We start from the raw sequence: 11,463 nt of genomic DNA, 5'->3' as shown, positions 1-11,463 counted from the left end.
AGTGTCCGAAAACAGCTGCTCTAATCAGTCATCAACAGTAACCGTAAAAGTGCCTCTGCATTTTTCAGGTCTCAGACTAGGCATGTGCAGAGCAGTTCTGCATCTTGTTTACTTGTCTGGTAGTTTTGACCTGCATTTCTAACAGAGTTCTGCAGTACCCATGTATTGTATATTCATTACTCTTACATGAAATATAAAATGCATCTGAAATTGTTCAGAGAGATTTTTGACCCGATTGTAGGCAGCCTTAAAATAAACAAAAGTACACTGTATTGACTAAACTGTCTCACATGCAATAGATGTTACACAATAGGCCAGTACAATAACATAACAAATTCGGAGGTACATCTATGAGGAATATCAGCTTGCCTATATATGTTGAGCTCCAACAGATGTTTGCAAGTCACACTTGGCTCATGAACATGTCAGGCAGAACGCTACTGATCACAGTCGTTAGTGTTTCAGCAGCTGTGCTACGAAAATAATCTAAAACAACGTTGTCAACAGTCTGAAGTTCCTATGAGAGGTCAACACTGAACACTGGCTTCCGTTATCAAGCAAAAGACACAGAGCTCAATGTCACAAAACATGTAGTTGATGTGTATAAAAAGTAGGTTGCCTTTATTAGAAGCTGGGAAACCAAAACATTATCAACATTATTTTTTTCCCTTAAGACCACAATATTGCCATTGCTTTGCCATCATTGCTTTGCACTTCTTCCACAACATGCAAAAATACTGAGTTCAACGTTCCTTTTCCAAACTACTGACAAAGGGTTCTCCACTTGGTCTCTGTAGGAATCACAATTTGGCTTACATTAACATTGCCAGTAAAACTTGGGATAATTAAAAAAAAAAAAAAAAAACATAAAAAAAGACAATACAACAGAAGAAATTGTAGAATGGATAAAAGCGGGAAAAATTCATAGCATTAAGCCTTGTGCCTCCTGGGGGACAATGGGCATTCAAACCATGTGTTAACCACAACACGGCATCCAATCCTACAGCCATCAGCTCCCAGAGCTCTAAGTGGACAAAAACTTTTTTTACCCTAATTATAGTAGTGTTGAAACTGTATTGATTTTGTACTAATTTAGAACCTCAATGTAAAAAAAAAGTGAAACAAAACCGTTGACCGAACAGGCGAAAAACAATTGAATGTGCTTTGGAACGAAGGTCTGGGTTTGAGTGTAAATTTCCAGGACAGATTTCTATTGCAGCCTCGGGTTGTCTGAGCGTAAAAACATAATGCTAACACTGCAATAAATATTACGCCTTATTTTTCTTTTTTTGCTTTGACATCAAACACTATTGCAAAAAATGATAATCTCACATGTGCAGCACCTGATCTTTGAGTCATGTTTTGAGATCATTTATGGCTTTGGATGGTGCACTGATCATACAAATTGATAACTTGTGTTAAGCCTAATTTGCTGCTTGTAGCAAAGACCTAAAACATAAAAACTCAATACATTCTCAGGCCTCCATTGATATCATGGCCACCACTTAAACTCTGTGAAAATTAAGGCATTGATAAACAAATGAATGCCGCATGTATACGGAGAACCCAGTTTTTGGTGTACTTTGATCCTCAGTACTGTAGAATTAAGAATTCATCCACTTGTGAAATACTAATGTGGGCAACAAAAGTTCTTGATCAAACAAACTGACATGGACACCAACTGTTACCACGAAGCTGATGGAAGTGGAAGGATAGACAGGTGGGGGAGGAGAGAAATAGAAGAGAGGGCTGCCCCAGCCAACACACAGAACAGACAGGATAGGGTCAGCTTTGTTTCTTTAAAATCGTGATACATTTTATTTTTTTTCTTAAAAAACAAACATTAAAAAAATCTACAACAAAAAAAAGAAAAAAATAGAATTACACAAATGGACCAAAAAGTAATAGGAACATTCTTTTTCTTCTCCACTCAAAAAAAAAAAAAAAAAAGTATTAAAAATAAGATGGATTATTGGGTGCCTGGCACAAGAGCTTGAATATTGACATGTAATCCCATGGGCTGGTGTGTGCGTGTGTTTCTGGATACACGTTTGTAGAGGGGATGGCCCACACCGGCGTTGTGCATCAGAAAACAGCACATACACAACAGAACACTGCTTTACAAAGTTAACTGATGGTTAGAAAGAAACAGTCATGCTGTCTTCAAAGGTGTGATGGTGGCAGTCTGGCATCTTTAGATACGCACTAAATGTTTACACCTTTAAGTGGTTTATAAAGCAGCAGCTGATAGTAAGACATTTAAAACTACAGTGTGAGGGCACCAACATTTAAAACAATCTTTAAGAAGAAAAAAATACTTTTTTTTTTAATTTTTTTTTTTAGGTGGAATAATTGTGTTGGCCCCTATTGTGCCTGGCTAATAGCAGAAAGAAACAGGAAGGAGGCTTCACCTCTGCTAAGTTCAGTTTAAAGGAAATAGAGCCTTTGGTCTTTACTTAACATTCTTGAAATTCTTGAACACCCCCCAGCAGTCAAATGCACCTGTAAAGAATGAGTAAAAAGTTGCATTTGTGAGAATGCTCCACTATCACATGGGATGGATTTTCATTTGCACTGATCATTTTTACACAGTTGTTCTACAGAAAGTATAGCAACAAAAGGGAGGAAGAAGCTGAAGAAAATATCAAAATGTCGTGCTTTGAATGGGAGGGAGGAAAAACAATACCACAAACCATTGCGCCAGGCCACCAGGAAGGGATGAAGAAGAGAAACCAAATAAAAACAACTCTAAATGCAGAGCAACAAAAGAATACAAAAATATTAAGAGACGAAAAGATGTGGAGGATGGGCTTCAAAAGGGTAACATCTTCTAATCTTCTCCAGAGGGTGCCTCCTCTTCTGAGCCATCCTCCTCTTCTTCATCCTCCTCCTCCTCCTCTTCTCCTCCTGTGGCTTCCTTTGTTGACTTGGGGGCAGAGGTTGTCTTCTTTTTCTCTGCTTCTTCCTCTTCCTCCTCTACAGGACTCTCGGGATCCTCTTCTTCCTCCACTTTGGGTGAATTCTTCTCCACGGGCTTGGTGCTGGGGCGCCCCTTCGCCTTCCCCTTCATAGGGCTGGGAGTAACTACAACATCCGTTAGAGACAAACAGCCCAAAAGTGACGTCAGAATTAGTCATCACTTAAATAAAAAACAAAAACAAAACAACCCACAACATTACAAAATTATCAATATGTAATAAATTACTGTAATGAAGATTTCTTGGTTGAGATTATTTATTAAAAGCAGGGCATCTATATCTATATCTATAGTATCGTCTTGGAGCGGCTCTACCCGTCTCAGCCCCTAGTGCAAAAGCGCAAGACGGGGCCGTGGCGGGTAGAACCGAGCTGAGGCGGGACTAGTGCGAAAGGGCCACAAGAGTTTCCACACATTATGGAGGCGGTTATGGCACCAGCAGCACCACCCCAGGCACAATTACTCTTGTCATTAAAAAATAAAAAGAAATGGCTCTGTACATGTAACACATGCCGATCAGATCATTAAACCTCAAACACTTAAGTGCAATTAATATTATAATTGCACTTAAAATGTTGCTTCTAGAGACTGTGGGAGGTTTTGATCCAGACCTACTCAGCTGATTGGGTTCGCTGCAGCTCACCTGTGGCCTTTAGCCGGGGCTTGGGGCTTTTCTTCTCTTTCTTGTCTGTCCTTCCCCGTCTGATAACCTTCTTGCCTCTCTTCTTGGAGTGACCGTAGTCACTGTCATCATCATCCTCCACCATGAAGTCCTCGTCACTGCCGGACTCGTCAGCTGCACATGCAAGTAAGTGTGCATGAGAATCTTGCACAGACCCTTTAAGTGGATCTGTTCTAGCATTCGTCTTTGTTGAATCTTCAAACTTCATCCCCATGTAGCAAAATGTTTTTATAGTTCATAAAAAAAACCACCACACTGGGCTTATGTGCGTTTGAGCTGCTTTTGGTTTAGACGTAGTATTAGGTGAAAGCTTGTACTGCTGTGGTGTGTTTTGCTTACGGTCCATGTAGGGTTCCTCCTGGTCTTCATGCTCCTCATCCTCGCTGCCTCCATCTCCCAACAGGATCTCTCTCTGTTTGGACACAGCTTTAGAGGCCGCCTGGCGCACTGTGCGTTTTCGACTCACTTCTCTTTCGTCATCACTGTCATCTGCACAATGAAACACGCAGCTTTAGAGAATAAGTCAATGCGATGCATAAAAAAAACCCAAATCTAACAAACACTTTCATGGAATAAGATATAAACAAGTTTTCATGTTTAGATGCACGTTTAGATAATTGCAGGCTTAATGCAAACATTTTCTTTCAGAATAATTAGTCTCATTTCGACCCCTCTGAACTATCAAGCCCTGCTTGTATGAAACAAAAAGAAAGCAAATCAGACAACTCCCCTGTGGGCTGCAGATCCAACCATGCCATAGCCTTCAAGTCCAAATCAATCAAAACTGTCTGGATGTTACTGAAAGATGTTGCAACAGCAATGTGCGTTTTCATCATTCTGCAAATGGGGTAAAATGGAAACATCAAAAATGCTCCCCAGAAAAAAACTCCATCTGCTTTGATGTTCACTGAATTCTTGCTGCATGCTGGACTGCCGCCTGCGTTACTGCCATCAATGAATGACATTGCTCTAAATGAGCAGGGAAACAACTCAGCTGATACAGTTTCCTAAATTACAATTAGCCTTCTTATGTGAACACAACTCATTTGAAACATTTGGATCAGAAACATTTAAAATGAAGATGGAAATTACAAGAAAAAATGATAGATGGATTAAGAAAAGCTAAGACAAGAAATATCACGGCCCTTTCTGTTTACCAGTTTCCTTCTCTCTTCCTTTTGTTGCATTCTTCTTTTTTTACATCTACTTTTATGCTGTTCAGATTCAGATGACTTTATTGATCCTTTTGGAAGGTTTCCTCGGGGAAATTGACATCTCCATCTTACACACACAACACTGTCATTTACAAATCAAACACCCCAAAAACCAAACACCCATATAAAGATAAAAACATAAGAAAATTAAAGATAAAAGGTACAAAACAAAAAACAAAAATTAAAATAGAAAGTGCGGTGACATAAAAATAAGTATAAGGATAGAAAAAGTGTTGTGTAATATTGCACAAACTTATTGCACTGTCCTGGTTATTGCACAGTCCGGTGTGTTGTTGGTCAGCCTGACTGGCTGAAAGGCACTTGAAAAGTCCAGGAACAGAATCCTGACAGTGCCGCACGCCTTGTCCAGATGAGAATGGGCTCAGTGTAGGAGGTAGAGGATCCTCCATCTCACCTTTCTTTACCCATATCACAAGAAAAGCAGAGCAGTGATCTCCTCTTCATCTGTGTTGCTGTTTTTTTTATTTATCTTTATTCCTCCAGCTGGCTGGTTTATTAAACTACTACCAAATATTTAATCACTTTTCTAAGCGATCAGATGCGAACACAGGCTCAAACAGCAGGTGTATCCACCGCTTTAATCTGATTGGTTTTTGAGTAAATCGTCCCCCACATGGGGTGCGCTCTTATGATTGGCTGAAACAAAAGGAAAATATCTGATTGGTTGCAGATCCTTCCGTGTTTTAAAAAAAACGTATTTGTGGATCGAGTCACGTCAGGGAGTCTCAAAAGTCACACGGAAATCCAGCGCAGCTCACAGACAAAAAAACATTTGTAAATCAGGTTATATTTGTGTGTGCATCAAAAATAGATTTGTGTATCTAGTCCTACACACGTGTGAATTGTTCTGTGCATTTGAAAATCATCCCATGCATTTGTGACTCTTGTCCTGCGCATTTGTGGATCGGCGTGTGCATTTGTCACTTTTGAGACTGTTCTAGTTCCATACTTTTTTTTATTTTTACTTTATCTCCCTGAAAGATTTTTTTTTGTTTTTCCAATTGCGTTGTACAGGTCACATTAAAGGTTGAAAATGTTGTGAAATGATTTATCTTGATGTAATTTTTTTTACATGACAAAAACCTAGCATTTGAACAGGGGTGTGTACACTTTTTATATCCACTGTATGTTTCTGTATATGAGTGCATGCTTGCATGTTTATATTTATATACATATCATGGATAAAGCTTTGTAACCAAATGATGGTACTAGCCACTATTTTATATATATGCAAACAGTTGCAAAAAGAAACTAGAAAATTTCTGGAAATTTTGATATGGGCATGCCCTACCGCCCATTCGTCCCCTCTTGCTGCTTTGGTTTGGGGCTGTAGTGGTTGTGTTCAGGGTGGTTCTATGTCAGTTTGAGGTGTTTTTACGCTTGTATTTCATTCATTCCTGTGCTCCCAATAGTTATTAATGGGGCGCGCTTTTTGGCATCTAGCGTTGCCACGGTAACGCTTTTGACTGAGAATAGTAATGCCCATCGAGGCAAGATGGAGACGCATCTAATGATGTATGCCGTGCATGGGTGCATGTTCCGGTTCAGGCTACGTTAACGGATAGGTTTTTTTTTTTCACCATGGTACAAAACCCCATCCGAATGAATGGGGCCATTTGGCCTGGATTTTGACATAAAATTTCCTTAAATCCCAGCTTCATGAAATTTGAGTATGTTGAAGTCCACAGCGTGCCGAGTCAGGGGACATTTGTACGATGTCTCTACGATAACCTGTTGCCTAGCAACAAGCGTCCAAATTCAAACAGCAATAAAAAAAAAAAAAGAAAGGTCAATATCGCGAAAACTGTAGTAATTAGCATGAGGTTGTACGGTCCGTTAGTGCCAATCGGGCCGAGTGTTTAAAAGTTTCTACAATGTCTCTACGATAAAGTTCGGCCGAGCAATAAGCGTCCGAATTTTCGCCTTTTTTTTTGCGTTTTGGCGTCTAGCGTTGCCACGGTAACACTTTTTACTGAGAAAAGTAATGCCCATCGAGGAACGATGGAGACGCATCCAACAATGTATGCCATGTATGGGTGCACGTTCCGGTTCGGGCCGCATTAACGGACGAAAAAAAGTGCAGAATAATAAGAAAAGGGAAACCATTTCTAGATACTAATATATCGCCTTCATTTTCATGTTTTTCCGGCCGTGTTTTAGTTTTTGGGGATTTCTTTTTCCCACATCCGAGCGGGGTCATGCTGTACACCCGCTGGTGCGCAGTGGGACTTTTGCGACTTTAGCTTGTTAGCAAAATGCTAGCAACATTGCCCTTTGGGCCATTCTGGACGATTGCAATATGGTCATGCCACTACTTGGCATGCCCATAAAAAGAAAAAAAGAGAAGCTGTGACTGACTGAATATTCAACGCAGCATGTCTAAGGCTTGTAAAGTGAGCACTCATTGAATTTTCTCTCCATATGCAACATTTTCTTATCAAACAAATTAAACAGACAGTTTTTAACAATAATTTAAGCCTTGATATTTCCTCCAAAAAGTTAATACATTTCCACTCCCTTTAAAAAGGTTACTGTAAACACACTCAGGTCTGCTGGAGAGAATCAGGGGACATAATCACAGCAGCCCACAGATCCTTCTGGCACCCAGACAAATATTAACCCGTTAATATTTCTCTGCCATTGAATGATCCCAATTATAAAACAACGCAAAACTGCACAAGATGGCCCTCAAGTTTACGCAACACTGACAAATTACCTCTATGAGGCACCGTAAGAAGTAGGGATGCCCCGATACCGATACTGGTATCGGGGCCGATACTGCTCTCATATACTCATACTCGCAAAAACTCGCAAAATATGTACACTCCCCGGGTGAGTGTACAGCCTGGCGGCGGAGCAGCCGCCGAGCCGCCGCCACTTAGCCAGCTGTTCCAGGTTTCAGTTTGTTCTATCTTCCTTAATTATACAAACTGGACGGTTGAGTACTACCCTTACTCACAGGGAACTTTATTAAACACTCCACGTAACTCACAGTACAACGTGGTGTCATCACATGTGCATCAGCTGCGCATGTGCGGTGAAGCCGTCCGTGTGAAACAACATACAGTCCCATTGTTACAGTCCGGTGAGCCGCTGGTCGGCTGGGCTTGGTGGTGGGAGGAGAGTGGTGTCCGTGGGTGGGACTGGTGGCGCCGTTTGGGGCGGGATGACAACGGTTGGTGCAGGCAGGATGTCAGCAGGGTGGACATGTTTCGTAGTGTTGGGCGACGACGGAGCCAGGTCAGACTGCGGGGTCTCGGCGCGCCCCCTGCCGCGCGCCTGGCCGACAGCTTGCGGTCTGCCTTGCTTCTGTCGTTGTCCGTCGTTTTGAGGTGTGTCCACGCTGCTGATATCCTGCTTGCATTGCTTGTTGCTGTCTTGCCTGCGGCGGCGCTGCCGGTATCGCTCGCGGGTGTCGCCCTCTTCTCATCACCGCGCTGGGCTTGGCCGACTGGCTGGAATGTAGCAATGGGATTGTTTGTGTTCTTCTTCTACTTCTCTGTTTTATTGGCGGGTCGCAACCAACTTTAAGGTGCATACCGCCACCTACTATACAAGAGTGTGGAACATCATTTCATTTAGACGGTTTTTTAAATTACATTTGATTGTTTGCGTTGTTTCACACGGACGGCTTCAGGTGAAGCACCGCATGTCCTCAGTTGATGTTCCTGCGATGAGACTAAAGCGCGAAGGAAAGCCCCGCTGGCAGAGTTTTCTTTTAAAATTGAATTTCTGTTGCAAATAAAACCTGTCTTCCAATTCATTGCATTTTTCATTGCATTTTCAGCCTAGTTATTTTTGTGGTAGAAGTATCGGATCGGTACTCGCTATCGGCGAGTACACAAATTAAAATACTCGTACTCGGTGTGAAAAAAATGGTATCGGGGCATCCTTAGTAAGAAGCATGCAAACCTGCACGTGTTTGTCCTCAAAACCAGCAAGTCAATATATTGGTTCCCTAGCAAAAAACAGAACTTCTTTATATTTGGTTGCACCATCAGCTGTTGTGGGTGAAGCAGTCTGGATGTTTGAGAGCCTACACCTCAAATATAGGATGACCCTGCCTTTTCTGAATACATACAAACGGAAAAAAAGTTTTTTTATGTGTGGGTCGATACGCTGCTTTAATTAAAATTATTAATCCCCCTGAGGAAAATTGGTAGATCCAGATCCAGATATATTTAATGACGGTATTGTTTCAATTGTCAAGTGCTGTGACGGCATCAAATGACAGTGTCTGAGTGGTCAGACTGATCCATTGTCAGTTTCAGAGCACTGACTGGTAAACTGGTCAGTATAATCTATAGTTGAAGTGTAAAAAAAATGAATCCTCAGTACTGACAATCTACAACTTGAGTGTGGTAGATAGAATTAGATATTTACAAAAATATGTACACAAATTCACATCTCTGGCAGCTATATCCCTCAACACACCAGAAATTAGTATGAGGCCAGTCTACAGAAACAATATATGCCACAGCAATTCCTCACACTGTAAATACATTCCCACTGTTGATACAGGATTATTTTAACAAACAAGAAAAAAAAATGTTAACCTGTAGCACGTTTTCTCTTTGGGCCCCTCTTGCTCGGTTTCTCCACCTTAGCCTTCTTTCCCTTTTTCCCTCTTTCTTCTTCATAGTCGCTTCCTCCCTCTTCCTCTTCCTCCTCCTCCTCTCCAAAGTCATTATCTTCCTCTTCGCTGCCAAAGTCATCTGCATCACAACACAGTAGTCAGTGAGCTGGCCCTTTTGTGTCCAGTGCACACTCAAACTGTAGCTATTTTTAAAGATGCAGTCTGGTCAGTGGTAAGCCTGAAGAACAACAGAAATCAACTTTACTTACCAGCTGAATCATTTTTGGATTTGGATAGCTTTTCATCAGATTCCTCACTGGAACAAAGAATCAAGATAACATAATCAAAAGCCTGCTGTAACTGAAAGGGTAGATCCGCAGAAGTCACACCCGATACGCAACACAGAAGTTTTACATTTTTTACAGGGGAACAGCCTAAAATATTATTTCTATTAACCAGTTTAAAGGGGGTGAAGTCAGCCATTTGACGTCAGCCCCCTCTTCATTGGATTGTGGAATGGGCTGCACGACTATGGCCTAAATCAGGGATGCCCAATCCTGGTCCACGAGAGCCCCTATCCAGCATGTTTTAGATGTTTCCCTGTTTAAAGGAGCATGAGGCTCCTTTTAAGAAACGAGACTCTCTAGCGCCACCCTTCGCCACGACGGCCGTCGGGGTACTGCAGCCAACAGCGAAGCCGGCACGGGGAGAATGCGCATGCAGCGTCATGTGACGTCACATCCGCAGGACAGCGTGGGAAATTCCGGCCCGGAATTGCAGCACATTTTGCAGCACACAGCCTGTTCAAGGCAACAGAGAGATACACTAGAGGGCTCATTCTTTTTGGTTTGGAACGCTTCATCTGACATTATTACTAGAAAACTTAAAACGTATACAAATTTTTTTCATAAATCCTGCCTCAAGCTCCTTTAAGCACACCGTGAAAAAAAATAGCTGTTTCGACAACAGAACTGTCCAGACCTTTATGATAAGCTAATGATGTAGGGCTGCAACTAACGACTATTTTAATAGTCGACTAGTCACCGACTATTGAAACGATTAGTCGACTAATCGGATAATTAGTCTTTTTTTTTTAAATTTAGTATGAGGTTGCATTAATTATGTGGCAAATGATAATAAACACAAGAAAGATGGGTACTAGAGTACGGAGCCCCTCTGGTGACATTTGAAAAAAATAAAATAATGCGTGGCCACGCATTAATAACTCGTGGCCACGAGATAATCAATGCGGGGCCACGAGTTATTAATGCGTGGCCACGAGTTATTAATGCGTGGCCACGCATTATGTATCTCGTGCCCACGCATTATTTTACTCGTGGATGGCATTATAACCTACTGTCTGGACTTCGTGGATGCAACTTCCTTGGTGGGATGGTTATTCATCATCATTAATAACGGTAATTATAGTCTATTTATATTAAAGAGCAAGAGTATTGTCATGTCATGATACATAATGCGTGGCCACGAGATAATCAATGCGTGGCCACGCATTAATAACTCGTGGCCACGAGATAATGCGTGGCCACGAGTTATTCATGCGTGGCCACGCATTATTTTATTTTTTTTCAAATGTCACCAGAGGGGCTCCGTACTAGACCCTGCTATAGCGGGGCTGTTTTCTTCATCCTGCTCCCGCTGAATTTATGACCATTACCGCCTGCAACGTGTGTGTTACACTCCCGCCCCTCCCGCAAAACTCATGAATTCATGCCCGCACGGCGCACAATAATAAAGATGCATTGATTTAGTGTCTTCTCCCGTCCCGCAAGAGAAAAGTCCAGACAAATCTATCTGATTTAATGTTAACATGACCATTGTGGAGGTTGATGAATAATTGACAGTTCATAAGCACCTGACTGAAAGTTAGACGCAAATCCATCATTGTCATCAGCGCACAAGCCTTTTTTTCGCCTTTCGCGCTGCATCAATTATGTGATTGAGGTTATAACGAGAGTAGGCTGTGAGTGGCTCA

General features: G+C 41.7%; 1 protein-coding gene across 1 annotated transcript in view; it reads right to left on the bottom strand.

Moving 5' to 3' along the window:
• Window positions 1-604: 604 nt before the first annotated feature.
• Window positions 605-11,463, bottom strand: part of nucks1a (nuclear casein kinase and cyclin-dependent kinase substrate 1a) — a 46,928-nt gene continuing 36,069 nt past the window's right edge. Inside the window, exons 4-8 of the mRNA XM_061728205.1 lie at window positions 9,740-9,786; window positions 9,451-9,609; window positions 3,999-4,148; window positions 3,621-3,773; window positions 605-3,084 (exon numbers count right to left, since the gene is read on the bottom strand). Coding sequence (XP_061584189.1) covers window positions 2,831-3,084; window positions 3,621-3,773; window positions 3,999-4,148; window positions 9,451-9,609; window positions 9,740-9,786 — 763 coding nt within the window. The 3' untranslated portion in view covers window positions 605-2,830. The remainder of the gene's footprint in view (window positions 3,085-3,620; window positions 3,774-3,998; window positions 4,149-9,450; window positions 9,610-9,739; window positions 9,787-11,463) is intronic.

This window comes from Cololabis saira, chromosome 8, assembly GCF_033807715.1.
Source record: "Cololabis saira isolate AMF1-May2022 chromosome 8, fColSai1.1, whole genome shotgun sequence".
Classification (NCBI taxonomy): domain Eukaryota; kingdom Metazoa; phylum Chordata; class Actinopteri; order Beloniformes; family Belonidae; genus Cololabis; species Cololabis saira.
The sequence above is the reverse complement of the archived record's forward strand: the minus strand, read 5'-3'. Positions and strand labels throughout refer to the sequence as shown.